This window comes from Drosophila tropicalis, unplaced genomic scaffold (assembly GCF_018151085.1).
Source record: "Drosophila tropicalis isolate 14030-0801.00 unplaced genomic scaffold, ASM1815108v1 contig_805, whole genome shotgun sequence".
NCBI classification, from domain to species: Eukaryota; Metazoa; Arthropoda; class Insecta; order Diptera; family Drosophilidae; genus Drosophila; species Drosophila tropicalis.
The window spans coordinates 460,631-483,625 of NW_027173295.1; the positions used below are offsets into that span (position 1 = coordinate 460,631).

Sequence of the window (22,995 nt, forward strand, 5' to 3'; positions counted from 1 at the left end):
TCCAATGTGAAAGTTAAAAACGATTCAGAAAAATAATATTTTTTTGATTAAATTCTCATTTAATGCTATTTGTATATATATATTTTTTTTTTTTATTAATTTGTAGCTTTAAGCTGATCAATATTGAGATGATATACTGTAAATTTTGTGAACATGGCTTTAACGGGTTTTTTTTTAGCGAGCTTTGTTTCAAAAATGTTTTAATTTTAAAATTGACAATACACGTTTGATCTCTCAAAGCATAATTAGTTAATAAATGTGTGTTACTTTTTAAATGAACGCATATGTATATTACATGAAAATTTTATGGAAATGTTCTCACATGTCTTAGGATAATGACTTTGGGTATAAGGCACAGCGTAAGCTTAAGTATTTGAAAGGAATTTGACTTTCTTGTTTTTGGGCGCCTTTTTCTTTTATTTTTTTTCCCGTGGCAATGCAGATGCTTATCTTATCTGTTGGTTGCATGTACATACATACCGCTGCAGGACCTCTTGGCTCTGGCTCTGGTTCTTGCTGTGGCTCTTTGACATTGTGTCCGCAAAGAAAGGCAAACGCAGCATGCGGCGATGCCTTTGGCACATTGTCGGTACGTTGACCTAGTTACATGTGATTCCGATTGCATTTCTCCACTGTATGTATGCTGCGGCGCTTTAAATGCAATTTGTCCCAGGTCCCTTGTATTCCTGTATTCCTGATTCCCCTGTGTCTTCCTTTCTTACCTGAGTCGGGGTCTAAGACATGTTGCAAAAAGAAAAATGGTAGCAAAATGCTGACCAAAAGTGCGGATACGTGAGCTGTTTCTACCATTCTTGATTTTAGTTTTTCCTTCCTTTTTTTGTTCCCTTTTTTCTGTGTGTGTGTGTGTCGTTTTGTAGAGGATTTCGTATATTACTTTTCATTGTTTACACATTACGTGAACAAAGAGGCCAACAGATGTACCAAATGCAGCTGCTGGTGAACCAAACTAAAGCAAATTATCCTTATGCAATTTAATGCGCAAGAATTTTTAATTTAATATATGAAAATAATTCTAAAATTAACTTACTCTAGCATATTTGAATTTGGGGAATTAAGCTCCAATTTGTCGTTGAATCAATTTGTTTTACTTTCTTTGCTTTAATTCAAAGTCAATTCAATATGCGATAAATCCTAAAACGGTTTCCAGCCCTTTGGAGTTCCCTCTTCTAATCTGGATGCGGGGAGGAGACACAACACAAACATCACTGCAACACGATTAAAACTTTTTGAGGCTAGCCATCGCCGGTCCTCTTACCTCTCTCCGTCTAACCCCTAATACATTCAAATGACCACACAAAGTTTTATCCTCATCTTCCTCACAAAAGCCAGAAAGAGAAAGAGAGAGAGAGGGAGATAGCTAGAGAGAGAGAGAGAGCAATGTATAGGCCAAAGACAAAAGTTTTTGCTTTGTGGTGAATACGTTTTTATTTTCACTTTCAGCTTGGAACAAAAAACCAACTGGCGCCAAGTCCAAGTGAGATGTCAATCAATAGGGGACAAATTTAAAAAAAGGGAGGGGCAGGGAGAGATGAATAAGAGAAAGGACCCCTACCTACGCACGGCTGTGTGGGTGTCTCCTTAAGGTCATACGCAACTCAAAAGTGTCGCCATACATAGGCAAAGCCCTTTCTCTTTCTTCTTAATCTCAGAAGGAGAGTCCCCAAGTTGACTTTCCATTAGCATTGAGATGTAATGGTTCCATTTGATAACATCTCAATTCCGAAAGCAGACATCTAAATGAACTAGTGGGTGAACGGGGGGCTAAAGGGGGTTTAATTTTAAGTGAATCGGAGTCAAACTTTCGATTCTTTTAGATCATTTTCAAATTTATAGACAGGTAAATTGTCTTGCATAGTTAGGAAACGTTTTCGACAGTTCGCTAATCGTCGTATCCTCGATTGTCCTGAAGTTTATTAGTATTAGTTTACCTCGAATAGACATAAGGGCTGAACAAGGATATACGGTGATACGGTTCTTTTTTCTGACATAAAACAGGATCAAAAAAACTGAAAATGTTGTTTGCCTTTTTGATGTCAGATCACTGAATCCGCCAACTGAGAACCTTTTTTTCCTTTCCCATGACCTAACTCACACGGCACACGGGTTAATCCCCTTAATACTAAAGCTTCTTCCTATCATATATCAAGTTTTTTGGGATTTTCGATGGGTGTTTATACGACAACATGTAGTGCCTAAAAAACGATCGGTCGAAAAGTTAAAGTTTCTCGACCATAATAATCAGATTAAGTTAAAGTGTTAAAGTAAATTACATACATTAATGACAATTGCTTAAGAATACACAAAGTTCAGAGGAAAGTTACAGCTCTGCCATCAGATTCCGATATCTGGTAAACTATAAGGGACAAATACTTCAGATTCATGGATTATAAGGACTAGAACAGATCGTATCTGGATTAGATAAGATATGATACAGTTTACCTAGGTTTAGGGTTCAGAATGTCGAATTGTATTGAATTTCAATTTAAATTATTAGATAAACATTTGAAATGTTGTTGGCCAACGTTGTTCCGGTCCTGATTAAGACCTTTTTAATACTGTTGAATTTAGTCTGGAGTTAAAATAATCATGATTAATGAGCATGATTATCGGCAGGTGACAGCTGGTCGCGACACGGGTCCTTGACAAAGGCAAAATCGAAACAAAGTAAAAACAGCAACAACAACAACAATAACAAAATTGACTTAAAAGTCTATTAAACATTTCTCAAGGGCGTTACATTTTGAAAGAGCCCAGCACTATAGCTGCCAATTCTCCACCTCCACCTCCCTCATCCTCGCCCTCACCCTCACCCTCTCCACCCATTTTATACCCTTACTCTTACTTATTGCTGTTATTTTACGCTGTAATTCAAGTGAAGCGCATTAAAAATTTATGCTCAATTAATCTGAGCAAGTGGAAGGAAACAAATCGACGAACTGTCCTCGGTGAATTGGCCCAATGATAATGAACGACAACAACAGCAAAAGAAGTGAACAACAGCAACAGTGGGCCCATAGCGAATGGCCAGAAATCTCTAACCCCTGCAAATAGAGAGATCAGTAGTCTATAATGCTTCATCAAGGTTTAAGTTTCAAACAGAGAAACTTCTGTAAGTCGCTTAAAAGTTTTCCATCCAAATACTTTTCATACTTTCCATTTGAACTCAGCGAAATTCGGACTGGCATTTATTTGAAATGAAAATGCTTAAATATGAACTGCTATAAGTGATTTTAATGCCATTGTCCTTATTACTTTTCTCTCACATTGCCCCGCTGAATTCAGTTTTTTTCTTCTTTTTCTGTTTTAATATATATAAAAGAGAAATTGGGTGTGGATTTAATGCAATTTATGCTGTTTTCCTGTAGCTGTTGCTCGCCCCCCCTCCCCGATACCATCACATTCACTCTTTGCCTTTCTTATCTCACAGAGTGCCGCCAATGAAAAAAAATAAAAAGAATAATAACAAAAAGCGAACTTCCATTTAATTGGATTTACGGGGAAACGAAGAATGGTATATAACCCACCCATCCGTAAGCCACCGCAACAGTTCACAGCTCGGCAGCTGTTTTAAAGTCCTCGGTCCTCCTGGTTACCAGGATACAATTATAATCTATCTGAGAAGGAGAAGCAGCTAGCTTATTTATGGCATATTTTTGTTTATGGGTTTCAAAGATTTCAAAATTCTCTGATATTTCTGAATAATATAATTAAATGGAAGCCATCAGAAACAGGGCTGGACTTAGGACAGGTAAAATGTACTTTTTGACATCATTTTTATACCATACACCCATAGGGTGAAATGGTATGTATGTATACTAAAGTCGCCAAAATATATGTATGTAACAGGCAGAAGAAAGCGTTTTCGACTCCATCAAGTATGTATATTCTTGATCAGGATCAACAGCCGAGTCCGTCTGTCTGTCCGTATAAACACGTAGATCTCAGAGACTATAAGAGCTAGAGTCACCAAATTTGGTATGTAGACTCTTGTATTACCTATACGCCCCCATCCGCCCCCGAAATTAAAAGAAAACGTTTATCTCAAAGACTATTCTAGCTGGAGACTTCATAATTGGTATAAATATTTGTTTAGTAAATGCGCACATTTTGTATGTGTAATGATTTTGCTACTCCTCTTTCCGGCTCCGTAATTTCAAAAAAATAGATTATTTCCAGTAATTTTCTACCTCGTGCAATTAAATTTGGCACACTTGAATTTAGTACTAATATCCAGCAAAATACCAAATTTGATCAAAATCATACAAAAATAGTCGAGTTATGCATATAAACATTTTTACCCCCTAAAAGTCAAAACGATTCTAAATTTCATCTTCACCTTATTGGGGCCCATTGAAATCGAACCCTTTCGGCAAGTAAACCTGTGTAACTTTTTTTCTCTCTTTGTTATCCATTTTTAGAAGTTCCTACACTTTGAGATCCTTTGTTTGTTTCGAAAACTCAGCTTTTTATTTTGAAAAAAATATTTTGTTATATTCGGCAAAAAAAAAAAAAAACAAGAATTCAATACCAAAATGAGGTCAACGTGACAATAAGTGGTTTAAGTCTAAAAACTGTTGAAATACTTGAAACAAAAAAAAGGAAAAAACTAATTGAGGGTCATGGCGAAATTTTAATACCCTTGGGGAAAAAAACTTTTGCCAAAAAAGTAGAATTTCTACCAATTTTAAGCCATGTTATAGTCAACCGATTTCTGATGTCTTCTCGTCATGTTTTCTCTTTTGTGTTGCATACTTCCTGGCAAAATTAGGGTACCCTTTTTAAAGGGTTTTGTTTTTTTGAATAAAACCCACAAAAATCTCAAAACTTTCAAATTTCACTCCGCCCACAACAACAACAACAGAAAAAAAGGTTAAAATTGTTATGAGTGGTTGCAGAACAGAGAGAAAGAGGAGAAGGGTTCCATGCAAATAATAATAATAAAAATAATAATAGCAATAACTGAAAATAAAGCAGGACCAAATAAAAGTTACTTTCCTCAGGATTTTGTCGTTCCTTTGGGTGTCGAGGCAGATGGGGATGAGGGGGGTACTATGGTCGTTGCCCCAATGGCTGGCGCTCGACAGAGAGAAAGAGAGAGAGAGAAAGAGGATGGAGTGTAAGAGAGATTATTGTTGTTGCTTAGTTGATAATTTGTACAAAGTTTCCCAGCTGCCATTTTGTTAGCGGACTTCACTTTTGGCACTCCGCTTTTGCTTGCGTATTTCGTAGAGTCCTTTCCTCCCTCTCTTTACATTGGAGGGTTCTACTTTTTTTTTTTTTTGGCTGTTTGTATGTGTGTGTGTGTGTTCACTTTATTCCTGAGGAGTTGAAGAACACGTTGATGGCCATTTTATCGACTCACCTGCTGCACAGACGAGCACCTAGCACTCAGGTGCTAGATGGGGATACATATTTCTTCATTTCTTGCTCTCATTTCGAGTTACTGCAGGACTTTTAGTTTGAGTTGGTGTTAGTTCCCATTATCCCGCCCACCCACCGATCCCCTCTGTATCATCCTTGCCTTTCTTTTCGCTTTACAACTGCAATTGTTGTGCACTTAAAGAGAGTTATTTCTCTGTTTTCCCTTTTGGCCAAAAGCTTAAGAAATTTCTTTTCATTTTTGTTTTTTTCCTTTTTTGACCCCATCACCGCCCGTCTACAAGTGTGATAGAGAGAGAGAGAGAGCGGGATAGAGATATTGAGTTCGAAATACTAGAAGAAAATTGGATTTCTTTATTATCCTTAAAACACTAATCATGTTGCAGTAGCAGGCTCTCTGAATTCAATTCCGTTTTAAGTGAGAGTTGGCCATGATTGTTTTTAAAAGACTTTTTCCAATGTCTATATACGTATGTATGAATATCTATTTAAGTTACTATTTTGAAGTTTCGTTTTACCTGTGTTAAGGTAAACGAATTTATGACGTTTGAGCTCCCAAGTAACTTAAGGATGTAATGTGATCTTCTTGGCATCCCTTGGCCGTTTTTTCTACTTCACCACGTCGAAATTTTATAAATTTATGAATTCATGTTGAAAATATAAAGTCCTTTTTCTGATTCCCACACATTATATCAATTCTTGTGTGTTTCCCCTTTGAGATTGACTATGTTATTCCATAACGGATCATTATCCGTCTGTCTGTTTCATCCAAACTTTGTATTTGACATGTTTTCTAGAGTATCCAATACATCAAAAATACTTTTAAGACCTACTTATGTGGGTGACTTTCGTATTTCTTTCTCTAATTAAGTATTTTTTAAAAATATTTTTGGCTATTAAAGTTATTAGGTCCATAATGTGAGAGGAGAGAGAGAGACGCGTAAAATTTAGTTCAGAAGACTGCAGACTTTAAGAGAATACAAACTTTGTCATATTCCAAGTAAGATTTTTTGTTTTTTAAAGTTTAAAGAATTCTATTTCTCGAAGGTTTCAAAAATAAATCTTTAATGGCTTTTTCTAGCTTATTTTTCAATTATGATATATAAGATGCTAGAAACTATATCAATGCATAATTCCAGAAGTCTGTCCAGACAACAAGACAATATTTAAGACTTTTTCTCCAATAATTTCGACGTATAATTCCCACAAAAAAGTTCCAATCTCTGTCTGTCTCTCTCTTTCTTTCTTTCCTTTGGTCAAAGTTAAATTTACATGCAAGGCAAAGGAATATTAACAAATTCGGCGATTTATTTGCCAATTTGAATATCTTAACTTAAACTTAGTCGGTTTATTGTCGGACCAATGTTAGTTACAGAATTTAACATCAATGCTCTCTTAAAATTTTGTGGAATGCATTCTAACAGGATAAGAGAGCGAGCTTTTTTACGGTCCGTGGCAATGGTGAGAGGTTTAACAGTGGACCAGATGTTAGGAACAACATATATGATGTCCTTTTGGTCCTTTGTGACTTCAAAATTCAACACAAAATTTGACACTTTTTGATTACGACTATTATAAAATTTATGGCATTATTTGCAAATCGTCAGAATCTTTATTATAGGGCGCTTAAAAGAAAAGAGAGAAAAAAACACAAGCCTCAATTGTGTTTGGATTGTGCAAATAAATATATGTAAAAAGCGAGAAGAGAACTCTCTAATAAACAAACAATTCAATAGACAGACAGACAAAAGGTGCCACACAAGCTGGTAGAAGGAAACGAATGCGAATGCGAATACCGTTAGTTGGTGTTAAGTTGTTTTCCAAGCTCTTAACTTTTAATCAAAGATGCTTTTGGCTTTCGTTTTTCTTTCCTTACACTTTCTTTCCTTTGCTCTCTCCCTGTGTGAGTGTGTGTGTGGGTTTGCAAGTACATAGCTTAGGGGCTAGTTTCTTTAACTATTGTTAAAAATCAGAGCAAATTAAATTAAAGCGTTTCATTTGCCACTTGAGCTGTCTAGCCAATTACAACAACTGCATTTACTGAACTGAGCAGCTGCTATAAGATACTTTTGTTCGCATCGTCTAAAGGAAAAGTTACAAATAAATTTTGATAAATTCAATTTCATAGAAATCCAATTTAAGTAGTATTCCTGAGTAGCAACTACAATGCCAAAGTCCTTCTGCTGAATGTGATTTGAATATTGGGTATTTGATACTAGGAAGTTACGCAATTTGTTTAGAATATGATTATTTTCAATCGAAAACAAGTAAAGATTTTATTTACATAACAAAGAATCCTTTGAGCCAGAAGCTAACTACATTCTATGTGCTTAAAAGTAAGGATTACGAATAGTTTATAGCTATTTCGTATGGAATTGGACTAGATAAAGATTGCGCCGAATTGGCAAATAAACAGAAAGCAGAGTTAATATGTTTTTGGCAATATGACTTTGACCTAAATGGGTTATGGCTCATTGCGGCATATAATGGAAATACGACGTGTCTTCTCTATGGGGGCATTTAGAAATTTGGATTCCTCCTTGGCCAATATTTCGTGCGTGAAATTGTAGCGGGCCGTGTGACTCATTATATAGAGCGAACGACGTGGCAACAGCAGATCCGCATAAAAGTTGTCATCTTTCAAGGCAGCCGGTTGATGGCGATAAGCCTCAGTCTCAGCGGCTGCTGTTGCTGCATTTTCATTGGATTCGGCAGCTTTGTTCAGGCTCTCACCTTGTTCATACTTTTGGGCATCCGTGCGCACCAAACGCATGACACTGTCGCTTAATAAACTAATTCCTGCAATGGTAGTGCCACAATACTGCAGGCAAAGTAAATGGTACAAAAAGGAACTAGCAAGTGAGACACGGAATTGAACCCAGCCGATGACAATGACTTACACGAGTGCTATCCACATGGGGTTTGATGACGCCATCGGGAGCTAAGTCCAAGATATGTACGTAGGGCATTATGGAGCCTTGGAAGGCTATTTCACGTACACGTTCGAGTACATCGCGATTGTGTGGATACCATTTCTTACGCTCTGTCTCACGGAAACCATGGATAGCCTGAAATGACGAAACCGGATGTCATGGGTGATGCTCAACAATTTCGATTTGTTACGCCATATCGACTGGTCAGGTCTGTGGTACTAACATCATCCCAATGATCAAACTCATAGCGCAATCGACTCATGTATGGTTCAATCTCCTCGTGCAACTGTTGCTCCTCTGCCTCGCTTATAAAATCCGTGATGACGCGCATGTCCTTAATGAAATTCTGCTGTTCCTTCTCTGGCCATTTGCCATGAAAATCCGTTAGATTATCCTTGTTTCTGGCTGCAATTACTGTCAAGGGAAAATCATAAATTTTTGATTTTATGGCCTATCTCCATTCTCACCCTGGCGATGGCAATGGCGCAGTAAGTGTCTTATAGATGAGCTTCTATTTAATAAAATCATTATTTCGTTAAATAATCGGACCCAAAAACAAAGTAAATCAAAGCCGACAGCAAAAACAAAAAAAAAAAAAAAAAAAAAAAAATAGGCAGAAAACAGCTGTTTCTGCACTCTGATAATGGACGGCACAGCGTTGCCACCTTACTCAGTGTCAGTTATTAGTTATGACCATTGGATTTGAAAAGAGAATTCTCTGAGTGCATAGGGAATAACTAGCCGCACATTTTTTAGTCCTGCAAAAAGAAAAAGAGCAAATAAGGAAGGGAAACAAAGCACAGGCGAAAGCAAAAGCACAATAGCACCTAATGGGCCGTTAGTGGTGTAGTTCCACGTGCTGGTAGTGTCGCTGTCCCTCTGTCCCTTCATTTATCATTTACACACCAACGCACGTGAACACAAGCGAACATTTGAAGCCAAGAAGGCACAACGGGCCCAACCAAAATAAAAAAAAGAAGAACGGAAAAAAGAAAATTTCCATTAACATTTAATGTTGATGCCCAAAAACCAACAGCAACAACAAGAAAACGACAGAGAAAATGAAAAAAAAGGAGAAAAGTCCCCATCATTTGCATTGATTAAATCACTTTGCGGCCGGTTCGGCAACTTTCCGCTCAATTGTTTAGCTGCGGGCTTGAATTTTTTATGCACTCCTTCATAGTCATCGTTGTTTTTTATTTTTATTTTGGTCCAACAAATTGCTCATCTATTTTGGAAACCTTTGGAATTTTTGTATTTTCCAATAAATTTCATTTTATGGCTGTTGAAGGAAGCACATACATATGTACATATATAAGTTTATAGGTAACATTTTCTAAGAGTTTTACTGCACTGGTTTGAAAGTAACAATTTTAACTTATTTAATGAATTTTGAAAATTAATGGCAAGCACAAAGTGAAACAAGCTGAGCGCTTTATAAATAATCAACTTTTGCCTACTGTTTCGCTTTCACCTGAATTGTAATTATTGTTCAAACAAATTATTTAACATTAACAAGGTACATGCCCACCGCAAGAGTTCAATATAATTTCCTTTTGGTTCGAAAACATAATTAAAATGGATTTTATTGAACCATATGCGAATAACAGTGTGGTAATTATTTTATTCACACGCTCGGGCTAACATTTTATCGTCCATCAATCATATTTACAATTATCCCATTTAAATTGAGAACTGCCATTGACATGTTCGCAGATATTAAATTTTTAAATATAGCATTTAAACCGAACGGCGGTTATGATGTGATCGAATTTTGGCTTCTCCTCTCTATGTGGTGTGTGTTTTGGTATTTTTGTTCTTTCTTTGATCACTAATTGGTGATGTTGCCATATTTTGAAAGCGTTGCCATCTCTTGCTTGTTTGTTGTTTAATTTTTGCAATCAAGAAGCCCGGCATAAATTTGTTTTTTTTTTTTGACTGTTGCTTGGTGTATTTGCTTTCACTCTCACTCTCGAAATGGAGGCCATCGATTTCAATGACTTTTCTCCAAAAGAACGCGATGAAATTATCACCGCATTTCTTGTCAAAATGCGTCAGGCTAACTCGTTGTCAAGTGCTCAAGGCTTTTTCGACAATTATGTACGGAAATTCTACAAGTTACCAATAAAGCTGGTAAATGACATTGTATATTGCCAGCGTTCCATGAGGACCATTTTGATGGCCCATCAGGTAGGTTAATGGATATTCATATGATTATAAGGTACATAGTTCAATAAAAGGTTACTCTTCCTTTGCAGACCATTGTGAGAGTCTTTGACCAGGAGAACGATGCCGTAAGTCAATGCTACTCTCTAGTTCTTCAAATAAATTATAATCACTTCTCTCTCCCCGAATCGCAGGTACAGTCGATAAAGAATACTTATCTTTTGGAGTTGGAAGACGATTTATATCACTTAAACGCCGAATGCCAGTATTTGGTTCTTCGTCTACGAAATGACGTTGATCGCTTCTGTTCGGCCTTTACCGAGCAAAGTCTCCAGCCGAATGAGACCTTAATAAAAGAACTTATAAGTGGATGCATTGTGCCACTGGTGGTGGCCCCCCATTTGTCTATCAAACCGTATTATGTCACAGAACGTCCCACCGAGAAGGAGTTGCTTAACAAGTTTATAATTTTAAATGGTGCTCCGCAGTTGGTCAAGTCCCAACCAGTAAAGACCGCTACACCTGGGTCGGCCAAAAGAAGACGCTGGCTCCATTGCCCGCTCCACTGCCGGCACCATTAGCCCCAAATGTGATGAAGGAGAGTCGCCTCAACCTGCATGCGGCTCTTAAAAGAGCTCGTTGTCAGCAGCAAAAGGTCAAGAGTGCTAAAAAAACTGAGCAGGAGGACATTAAGGAACATCAGCTTGATGACAAAATCTTTCAAACAAAGGAATATTTTATGCAATCTGTCAGTCTTTGCACTCATACGGAGTACAAGCGTTTAAAGCTGGAACAGAGTATTATGTACAAACGAAAGCCAAAACTGAATTCAAAATTGAAGTAATTTAATATAGATTCAAGTATAATCGGAGGTGGGCCGATAGCTACCCGATTAATACAGACAGACCATTTACATCAGCATGAAATTTGTATTATTTTTTTCTTTTCTTTTTTTTTGTTTTGAATGTTAACATATTTCATTTACAATTTGCAATTAATTTTGACCAATTGAACACTGATAGGATAATATAGATGTATTTTATTATATATTATAATAATTACTTTACAATGAATGGATATCCCTTTTTTTTTTGGGGCGTATAAAAATTTTGGTATGCTTCAAGCATGAATTGCAAGTTAACTTACAATTTTTGTTTTTTTTTTTTTAATTTTCTGTTTTGTTAAGTATTCTGCTTAATGCAAGCTCAAAAATTGTTTCAAAAGAAGTCTCAAAAACTCAATTCAACATCGAGAATTCATTTTTTTTGCACTTCAAAACAAAAAAAAAAAACTTTTAAGTAAACAATAACTTTAAAGTAGAAATTGATTTCTTGTTGATTTTTCAATTTTCAATATTAATTTCCTGCATTTCATTTTCATCGTTTGTCTGGGCTCATTTGTTTATATTGGGCAATTGCATGGACAAAATTTGTGATAGAAGCTGATCCACTTCCTCATCGATAGTTGGCTTGGCTTTTGCGGCTAAGTTAGCGAGGAACTCGCTGAGTGTCTTGAATTTACATATATCCAAGTCCTTGCCATGAAACTTATACATTTTAATGGTTTTCTTAAGAAGTGAACACCGCATCTTCAGGTCGGAAATGGTCTGCATCAGCACCACCAGGGCAATGTGGCAGCGACTATGGGCCAGATAATAGCCATCGGTTTGGCTACTACTGATAATGGACATGATCAGTTTATCGAGTGGCTCATTCAAAGCTTCTGCCAGCAGTGGCAAATCGTTTTTATTGAAAACTTTTCCGGCCAGAGGCGTAAGGACAATCTGATCTCGTTTCACCTGATGTGGCACCAGTTGACAGTATTTGTGAACCGCCAAGAGACTGGCCTGCTTGAAGTTCAATTCAAGGCAATTATTCAAAAGAGATGGCTGTTCTTTTGGTGGTGACGTGGTATTGAATGCGGTTACTGTAATCTTAACCGGATTCTTTATACTCTTTATTTTCAAGGTCCAGGTCTCATCTCTTTTCTCCTTCTTTGCCTTTTTGGCATCCTTGCTAAATTCAAAGATCACTTGTTCGGCAAATCGACGACTAATTGTGGCATTCATATAGTTGGGCTCTGCGGCAAAGTCTGGACACACTTCGCCAAATGTTAGCAATAGCTTTTCAAAATCAAATTTTTCCTCTGAAGACGCCTTAGCCATATTCACTTTCTTAAATCATAAACAAGGACACTTTGAAAACTGAAAAAAACGATTAAATTAAAAATGAAAATGAAATGAATTGAGTATGTATGTATATTAAAGTGCTGCAATAGTATTCGAAATCATCATTCGGACTAAGCTGCCCTCCCCTGCCTGTACCTACCTAGTCGGTGGATCAGACCTACTAAATCTACAATTCTGTTGTTCTCGAGTTCGAAGCCCGACGTAGGTGGCTTTTCCCCCCTCTCCGACGAAGCCATACTGAAAAGTAGTTCCGTCGGGGATAATGGAAACGATTGTGGTTAACGAATAATTTGTTCTTTGTTTTGTTTTTCTTCCCTGCCAGCACCTGGCTACGCCCTTGTTTAGAATATTGTTTATCTTGCTGTGATTAGGGTTCGAATTCGAGCCTCTATCCGCTATGACAACAGAATTTCACTTAAAATTTGCTTACAATGATATTATTTCTATTAAGTTTTCTCAATTTAGTTTCATAACAAAAATTTTCACGCACTTTATTTATATTTTCGAAATGGTCATTAATATGTGAATTATTATTAATTTATAATGACACAGGCCGACCAAACTCAGGCTCAGAGACCAAAGACCAGAGAGAACACTTTTCTAATAAATTCTGAGCTGAATCCGAATATCTTTCAGCAGTTCGAAAACAATAAACTAATCTAATTTAATCGAATATATGTACATATGTATGTATGTATGTATAAGAAAAGTGAACTCAGGTCTCTGGTTCGGACTGTGTAACCCGTATATTTGTCATATTTGTATGTATATAGACGTTGATTTTTGATTGTTATTGCAATGCATTATTAGCATTGTACATTAAGTGTTTGTATATATGTATGTACATACATATGTACATATGTATATCTATTTATATCATTGCACTCTCTGTTTTGTTGAGTTAGCTCGATAATCAGCTTACTTTTGTTTCGCACTCTCGATATATGTACATTTGTATGTATAAATCTTATTATATATTCATAAATATGATATTTATGAACTCGGCGATTTTTAATCCCAAGATCACAACAAAATGCACTAAGAGTACTTTTATATATGTATAATGCTTACACAGAGGCCACACGATCCGACGACGACTGATGGTGAACTGAAAAAGGGAATTGAAACAATTCCACAAACTACTCTCCCTATACATATATGTACATATATATACATATGTCTATGTACGAATACTTGTTTATCTTAAAGTAAACAAATAAAAAGGCAAAAACAGGGCTGGAAAACAAAGCGGAATTTTCAAGTTTTGATCAAGTTCTACAAGAATTTTTAATTATTTTATGATGCAAACTTTTTCAAAATTTCAAATTTTGTTAACTATACTAACTGAATTAGCGCAATTGTCGCTTCTTCCGGTTGGACAATGTTTGAATATGTTTCGAGTCGCCAGTAGCCTTCACAGAGCTCAAAATGTCAGGATCGCGCAAATAGTTAGTTATGTCCATAACACCCTCGACAATTTCCTCTAGAGTCACTGGTCTATTATAGGCCAACATGACGGCTATGACAAGGGGGCTGAAGATGTCAGTGTAGTCAGGTTTCATTATCGAAGAATTTCGAGAAACTAACAAAAACGAATTAGAAATTTCAATTTTATTTATGCTGTTTAATTTCTGCTTACGAATCGATATATTGGATATATGAATGACAACTGATAAGCAGAGACTTGACTTGGCCAACTCAGTCAAATGGACAGTGTCATATCATCACAAAATATTTGAAGTACTACTAGTACTACATACTTTCCTGTTGGTCAACGAGGGCCGTTCAGTAGATAGCAGAAAACTTTGAAGCCAGTTAACAAGGTTAAAACACTTTCCCTAGCTAACTAAATTATCAAAGAAGCTAATGTGATCCCAGACAGACTTATAGAAGGTGAAGGCTACCTTAGGCCGCCATATGTTGATGCTCGTCTTTCCTATAGAGTAAGTGAAAAGTTGTTAATCAAAAGGTCTCTGGCAGCTTCTCGAATGACCCTCGTATATCGTTTGGTCTATGTGGGAAAATTCAATTTGAAAAAGTGTCACTTGTCAGTTGGTCATACTTGTCCATTCTGTCTGTCTGTCTGTTTGTCTGTCTGTCTTTCTCGCTCTATCTCCCTACGTTCATCTATCTTTTTGAGCTTTCTATTGTGTGTGAGTTTTCTTTGGGTTCTTTTGTGGATGTTGTTGTGGCTGCGTATGCCTTTTGTTGTCCTTGCCATTTCTGCTTACACTTGTATATTGTGCATTTTCAGCTTTCGATATATCAATATCTGGATGGAGATACATTTCGTATGTAAATTGCTCACACAAGTCAAGAGAAGAGAAAAGGAAGCGCAAAAAAAAAAAAAAAAAGGAAATCCACCCACGCATATGCAAATGAGATATACTAGTAGTTCTGGTAGAAATACATATATCTCTCTCTCTTTCTCACTCTCCGTCCGTGTCATCGCAATAAAATGAAACCGAATTTTTATTTATTTTCCTTGACGATGATGAAATTCGGTGGTACATGACAACAATTGCAAGGACCAAACAGTTTTCCAGTTAATTAAATTTGTTCTCAATGCTACATATTCGACACTTACATACATTTGTATGTGTGTATGTATTTATCATCTTACTATATACATATATATGTATATCTGTACATATGTTTTGTGATAAATGTAAAGGCAAATTTAAAATGCAAAGTACATTAACATTGAAAAATAGGAGGGCGTAAAGATTTCTCTCATAAATTCAAAATATTCAATGTTATTTATAAACTGATTCTGAATTCAAAATTCTTCTCCAACAGTTTATAGTTTCAAGCATACCTTTAAGAAAAAACTTAAGTCCAAATCTTTAATCTTCTTGATAACGAATCAGACCAACTTCTTAATAGGAAAAGATCGGCCAAATCGTAATGCTGGAACCCTCGTTGTATACTCTTCATTCGGTGGTCTCTTGACGGAACCACGAGAACCTTGTCTTCCATATAACTCGATCTACCTCTCTACTTGGCCAATCGGACTGTTGTTTCATTTGTTTAATAGTTGAACTATTCTTGCACAAAAAGCATTCGATTAGAACTTAATTCAAAGTTAGTCACTTAGTTAGAGCCAAAGTATGTCTAGCCTAGTAAGTTTTTTCTCTTACTCTTCGTGAAAGTGGAAAACCATTTATAATCCTAGTTTTCCGTTCTTGGTGAAATGTGAAACAGTTATTAACAGCTTCATTAAACTGACAAATATGATATAGGTGTTCGATCCGGCTGAATCCAAGACCTGCGCAGTATATACAGGCTTACACACAAAATATCAGCTTTGTGGCTTAAACGGCCTAGGAGGAGTTCGCCCTGATCCAGGCGGATGGACAGACGGACATGGCTATATGAACTTGTTTTGCGATCAAGAATGTATATACTTTATATGATCGGAGATGCTTTCTTCTAAGCGTTGCACACTTCTGACCAAAATTAATATACTCTTTTTTCAAGGGTATACAAATCATCGCTACGACGCAATACTGTGTTAGTAAGAGCTTTGAAGTTCGGCATTCCCCTAAAAATCACATACACATTAAAAATTGTATGAAATATGTATGCAAGATGAAGAACCATTAATGGTGCCAGTAGTTGACATCAGCAGATTTTGTTTTTCTGAAGATGTTGTTGTCTTAGGAATACAAACAAAGATGAAGACGATCCATTAGAACCTTTGGCAGCGGTATCACTTAAGATATGTAGCTAGTCTACTAGATGTCTTATGGACTTTTCTCCAAGTGATAACAAAGCATGCGAGGCATATCCTTAAAAAGTCTTTTTTCTCTTAATAATTTCGAACCATTTAATTCTTTAAGTTTTTTAAGAGTCCTTCGACATTCGAATTAACGAGAGTCGACTGTACTTGGGGCCCTTTTTAAGCTCTGTTGCTGGCTTAAATGACTCCTGGGATTGGAACTTTTCGCTTTTAGTACATATTTGTTCAATTGGTTCGTGAAAAGACATTTCTAAATTCATTGAGATTCTAAATTACTGGCTAATTACTCTACTTAAAAGTGGCAGCACACTTTAACCACTTTAAAGAGATGGAAAAAAGAATAACTAAAACAAATTAACATCCTGCATTTAGGTGCTAATAGAAAACTCATTAAGTGTTGAAGCGCAATTCAAAAGAATTTACAAGAAACACAAAAAAATACATTCATTCGATTAAATTTTGATTTGTGGCAGTTGTTAAAATTTTAAAGAAAATATACATTTGTATATGTATGTACATATGTATGTAGATGTGTGAATATGTATTTTCTTGGGTGAAAAAGAAGAAAAGCGTAGAGGACAAAGTTGTAAAAACCAAAAGATGTTTGCCACCAACTTACGAGTTTTTCCTTTTCATGTGCACCTTTCAGATGCGCGAAAATTGTTTATGTTTCGCCTGAAAACAAAAGAACAACAACAACAACAACAGTAGCGACAAAAAGAAAAACCAAAGAACCACCAACCCCACCTTTACCCCCACCCAAAAAACAAAAAAAAAAATAAATAAATAGGATAGGTACATGCAGATATGAATGTGTGAAATATACGAATTAAAAGTATCCTGTAATCTGTAATACGAAATGTTTCACATATCCTTGCTCCTTCATAATGACTAATGACATTTGAAGTACATAAAATGGAAATTATCTTAATGCATTTTTGTTCTAACCTGAATAATGGGTAAAATTTAAATACATAGGATATACAGGTGAACTATGTATGTATGTAATGGCGACCAGGTGCTTTGCTTCTTGGTGCTGATGTATGCGGGTGTGTTCAAGGGTGTGTGTGTGTACATGGGGAATTGTCAGCACCATCAACACCCAGGGCCAAGTAAAAAGTTTGCCACATAAATTCTGCACGTACGCTCGTTCGCTTAATAATCACGTGCCGCGGTAGCTCATTAAATTCGCAGGTGAAAAGAAGCCTTTCTTTAGCTACTGTCTCGATTTTTTTCCTCATCTTTTTTCCTTTTTATATCATCATGTATGTATGTATGTATGTATATGCACACCAACACCCACCCATGTGTACAATGTGTGAGTATTTTATAAGCTGCAAGTGACAAAGCTGGAACACTATATGTACTTACTTATGTACATATATTCTGGCGAAATAAAAATGACTTTTAAGTGTAAACTTGCTGAAGTGAAAATTGGCCACAATTTTAATATATTTACATTGAAGATCAGAGTATCCATAATATTAAATACTTAAACATTGTAAAACATTGATTTTAATGTGGCCCAAATACATAAAGTTTTTGTAATTTTCTAAGCCTTCTTAGCAAGCAATTTCGTGGTTATGGCACACAGATTGGTACCCTCAATGAGTAGATCAATGGGATCACTCTGCTGTTCGCAATCGCCTCCGTCATCAACATTTTTAAGAGCAACAAATTTCACGTCCAAGGTTTCGCCACTCAATGGATCCTCCGTAGATTTCACAATACTCCTTAGTACTTCACTTACACTCTGCTTCTTTGGCGGCAAGGACTGCCTGGTTGGGGGCATTAGGTCATCAGTTCTTGCAGGCATTTTGGAATATTGGGCATAGACATGATATTGGGCCTCATCATAGGGCTTGCCACATTTTGTATATCGATGCATGGTATATGAGCGTAACTTTTTACGATCCTTGGCCAGTTGGACGGTTGTATCAATGGCCACCAGAGCAATGTGACACTGACTATGAGGCAAGTAGAAGCCATCGGTCTGACAGCTACTGATCACAGCCTTGGCGACCAGTCCGCTATTCACTGATGTTCCCAGCAGTTTACCCAATGCCACGGCTATTTTTGGAATGCTTTCAGGTGCAAAGACAGCCAATGACAGGGGTGTCAAGAGGAATTTATCACGCGGATTGTGTACATCAGGTAGGAGGCAGCACAACTTACGTACGGCCAATAATCCGGCTTGTTTCAGAGTCAGATAGAGTTTGTTATCCCTTATGCAGGGCTCTCGATTGATTGGTCGTCTAAAGGTATAGGTATAGACATATATACTCTGTCCTCCGTTGAATATCAAGCGCCACATTTGATTCGAGCCGTTCTTTCTCACATTTCGCATTCGAGGTCCAACCTCGAAAAGGATTTTATTGGCAAAATCCAGACTTTGCGATTTCACGGTCGTCTGTGAATCCATGTCACAAAAAATCAGGACATATTTGAGTGAATGTCTTGCAAAGCTTCTCAAAATCAAAGCCAACGTTTTGACGTTTATTTCCACTAATCATTTTTTCCACACTAACAAAATCAAAAAAAATTAAACTGACTCCACGATTTTTTGTTTTGGAATCGTCTTGCATCCAGAGCACAGCTAAGACTGTTTGGCTTCCAGCAACGGATTGGCGCTTGAATCTGATATATGTATGTATCTACATACATACTATATACTGAATTGTAGAATCGCCCTTTAAATATCCTAGAATAGACAGTATTAGAGTCCAACAATTTTTTTTTTGTCTAGACTCTAGAGTGTAGGCCTTGGGTGGGTCGAAAGTACACAGTAAATAGTGTTGACAATTAAAGAAAAATCTGGGAAATAAAAAGAATTGATCAACTCTCACTCTTAAATAACAGGGTATAAATAACAAGAAACACTCAGTGTTTACAAATATTTCTGAATACTGTAAACAAATGCAGTTGACTAAAGTCCGCATTGAGCTGAGGCAGGAATTCCATGCTATTCGAAAGGGTAAAAAGTAGAGTTATACCAATTATGTGACCATCTGTCAACACAATCGTCTCGTAGAGATTTACTATTCTGAAATTTCACAACTCATCTCAGAAACAATTACACAAAATTTCCAATGAGTTTTGATACTCATAAACTGGATCAAAATCTGATCTATTATATGGATAGAGTAATAAAAAACATGCAAACAAAGGGTATACACACGATGGTTTAGTTTTCAAGCCTATAAATATAATAAATTGTGAAATCATTTTTATCCAGAACCACAAAAGATTCGAAAGATGTGAAGCTGCTGAAAACCATTAGAAGTTCTAATTAGATTTTAATCTATATATTTAAATATGTATTTAGGCAAGCGACATATGTATCTGGGAATGAACCTTGATAGAAGACTAACTTGGAAACTCCACATATCTACCTTAGTAAAGAAGCACAACTACAGAATGAACAAACTTAACTGAGATGCAAATCGGCCCTGTATAAGGCAGTAATTGTACCAACATGAAGCTATTGCATACAAATTTGGGGGACAGCATCAGCACAGCAAAAAAAAAACCCTGCCAAGTCAAACGCACCCTGGTTCGTAAAAGGAAGCACATTACACAGCGATCTGGACATTCCCTACATTGCTTCGATCGCCAGCAAAATGGTAGAGAGGCACCATCACAAGTTACTGCAACGCCCCAAACAACAATGATAAAATAAGGAGAACATAAAAAAGACTCCATTCATATTCGAAGAGAACACTGGAACCGTATACTCCATCCCCCGTGAATTAGCTGTTTTCAATTAGACCTATGTACATACATATGTATGTGCACTTAATCAATTCCAGACCAAGCTTAAATACAGGATTAAGGCCGAACTGCGAGCCAAACGCCTGTAATAAATAAGTCAAAAAAAAAAAAAGAAAAAGAATGTAAGGAACTCAGTCGCACAACATTCAAACGAAACAAAAGGAATCGAATCAGTTGGAATGCAAGATAATAAGTTGCTATGAGATTCCAATCCCGATTCGAGCGCCTTAGTTTCGACATTGATTTATCTATGGAGTGGAAGTTATTTTTAAGGAAAGATAGAACTCACTTTGCAAACGGAACTGTAGTTTGTATTTGCTGTACGGCAAGGCGAAGATCCGATTGTTGCGGCGGTTTTATAATATTTTGAATGGGAATCAGATCTGACAAGCGTTAACCAAGTTCGAGGACAAAACATGTCACTGGTTAAATTATGGTCACGTTCTCTTACGTTACACTTTAGGCTAAATTTTTGTTTGTAATGTGCAAATGATGAAGCAACGAACTACAGATGACAGTGGTGGAACCAATTTCTTGGTAAAAGGGCCTTAAAAAGCGAGCATTGCGATAAGCGGCAATAAGTTTGGTGGTTTTTACTGGTGACTCCTATCGCTGGTCATAAAATGAATGGCATAAGGAACGCAGGGTCATTTGCCTGCTCCATCCGGCACTGTTGCTTTGGGGTTGGCACCAATTTGCTTTTGTTGTTGTTCATTCGTCGGTTTATGAACTGCGAACTTGTCTTTCTCTTCCGCATACATACATACATATGTACATGTATGTATGTACATACATACATATGTATATCTTTAACATTATCGTCTCCCTTTTTTTTTTTTTTTTTTTTGGAGGTTGTCATAACTTTTTATGCACATCGTAAGGGTTTAACATGACATTGCGTTGCTTTGTGGACAACATTTTGTTTGGTGCACTTGAGAGTAATGTTCCTATGATTTACACCATGCGGATATTATAAACTTAAGCACATATCTGAGGCTGTAAATTTGGTGATGAAATTGAAATTTGTATATTTTTTTACATCAAATTAGTTCGAAGAGTGTTTTTGTATCTTACGGCCGTGTCCAAGTGTGTACGCTCTTGCAAGTTTTTTTTTGCTTCAGTCGTTCAGATATCAAAGTAAAAAGTCTAATAAATTCCAATTGCCGGGCTACTGTGAGGCATTTAGCATGATATTTATCGTAAATCTGAATGACAGCAATGGACCCTCGAATATAATCGATTGTAGTTATCGATAGCTGACAGTCATAAAAGTTAAGTAGCCAAGGAAAATTTGTACATTGTCAAATTTGTACTACAGTGGCGAGCACATGTGGATACATGTTTTGATATTGTGACTTTGAATGACTGCAAAACCCACAAAAATGCATTAATCGATTACAAATTTTTAACAAAAATTCATTAATAATACCTACATATATAAAACGAAAACCAAAAAACTGTATTGATTATCCCCTCCTTAGCTTGAATTATCCATAAAAAACTTAAAAATGAGCATGTATCCACTTTTGTTCGTATAACAAAACTTATACATTAAGGTATTTTTTTAATATTAAGTCCAAAGGCCTTTGGTTGTAATGACACTTTTAATGCGCCTGGGCATACTCTCCACCAAGTTTTCTATTAATCCGTGCGATAGAGTGCTCCATTCCGCTTGGACTCGACTCCAAAGCTCGTCCATTGTCCTTGGCGGAGTATCGTAGCGCGACAGTTGCTTCTTTAGCAGAGCCCATAGATTTTCGATCGGATTTAGATCGGGGCTTTGAGCCGGCCACTGCATCTTCTGAAAATTTTGATTTTCGAGACATTCCGCATTCCGACATTACGCACTTTTATCTACAAAATCAGGAAGATTGGATTCCAAAATACGTAAATAATCTTCCTTCTTCATAATTAATAATGTATGTCAATAATTTTAAAATTAAAAAAAAATGTTTTGTTTACAATCAATGCCTATTACCCAAATACCATGTTTTTAACTAATTTAATAATTAAATTATTTCAATAAGTTTTATTTACTTGTAACATTGAACAAGCCAAGATTTTAAATACTTAAATTCATGTTTTTAAGTAATTTAATTTAATACAAAATACATTTTGATGCTAAAAAAAATTCTTTTATTTCTTTTAGTAATATTTAAAATTAAAAAGTCGTTCTTTTGTATGAGTATTTGACTATAATCGATTATCGTTATCGATAACTTGGTCAGTGTTGCATAATGGCTAAATTTTTTATTTTCATCAAGTTGCCATGGAGAAATTTGTTTGAGAAACCCTATAAATACGGGGACAACTCGCATGTTTTCTCATTCGGTTACTTCCTTCTGTTCGGACAACAACTGAATCAACTTTTCCTTATTTTTACAAAGATTTAAAATGATCCATTTTAAGATTGACTTTGGTAACTACTTTTGAGTAAAATAATTTTCCTTAGTCGTAAATTATAATTCTTAATGTGAAGGCCTGTAAGCATCATACAATCCGTGCGGTTCAGATCCAGCGGCATCGCTAGAAGTGTCTCCTTTCACGTGCTGCACATTGCTTTGGCTGTACGGCAGGTGGTAATGATTTTCCATCGTTTTTTTGTCGCATTGCTAGCAGCGATTTCAAGTTGATAGCGAACCTAGGGAGGTTCGAATTGATTCTATATTGCGCTCGGGGCTAAATTTTCCGTTTCAAATGTCCAGTAGTTGTGCAAACATCCTAGCAGACTATTCGATTTCATAACGCTCTGCCCTATTTATAACTGTCTCCATATGGATTGTCAAACAGAATAC

General features: G+C 36.4%; 3 protein-coding genes across 4 annotated transcripts; 1 reads left to right on the top strand and 2 right to left on the bottom strand.

Moving 5' to 3' along the window:
* Positions 1 to 7,644: 7,644 nt before the first annotated feature.
* Positions 7,645 to 8,957, bottom strand: LOC137579961 (alpha-ketoglutarate-dependent dioxygenase alkB homolog 7, mitochondrial). The gene is made up of 4 exons (XM_068293873.1): positions 8,801 to 8,957; positions 8,557 to 8,747; positions 8,301 to 8,468; positions 7,645 to 8,221 (listed from the first exon to the last, which is right to left on the bottom strand). Exons 1-4 carry the CDS (start codon positions 8,859 to 8,861, stop codon positions 7,865 to 7,867), a joined length of 777 nt encoding a protein of 258 aa, XP_068149974.1. The 5' UTR covers positions 8,862 to 8,957; the 3' UTR covers positions 7,645 to 7,864.
* A 1,257-nt stretch (positions 8,958 to 10,214) lies between these two features.
* Positions 10,215 to 11,576, top strand: LOC137579884 (uncharacterized). Its single transcript, XM_068293752.1, has 3 exons — positions 10,215 to 10,523; positions 10,592 to 10,627; positions 10,694 to 11,576. Exons 1-3 carry the CDS (start codon positions 10,311 to 10,313, stop codon positions 11,078 to 11,080), a joined length of 636 nt encoding a protein of 211 aa, XP_068149853.1. The 5' UTR covers positions 10,215 to 10,310; the 3' UTR covers positions 11,081 to 11,576.
* Positions 11,385 to 13,790, bottom strand: LOC137579883 (uncharacterized). 2 transcript variants are annotated; one of them, XM_068293749.1, is made up of 2 exons: positions 13,759 to 13,790; positions 11,385 to 12,702 (listed from the first exon to the last, which is right to left on the bottom strand). In XM_068293749.1, exon 2 carries the CDS (start codon positions 12,661 to 12,663, stop codon positions 11,893 to 11,895), a length of 771 nt encoding a protein of 256 aa, XP_068149850.1. In that variant the 5' UTR covers positions 12,664 to 12,702; positions 13,759 to 13,790; the 3' UTR covers positions 11,385 to 11,892. The 2 variants fall into 2 exon arrangements, with proteins under 2 accessions (XP_068149850.1, XP_068149852.1); XM_068293751.1 differs by lacking the exon at positions 13,759 to 13,790 and adding an exon at positions 13,610 to 13,678.
* Between the last annotated feature and the right edge of the window lie 9,205 nt (positions 13,791 to 22,995).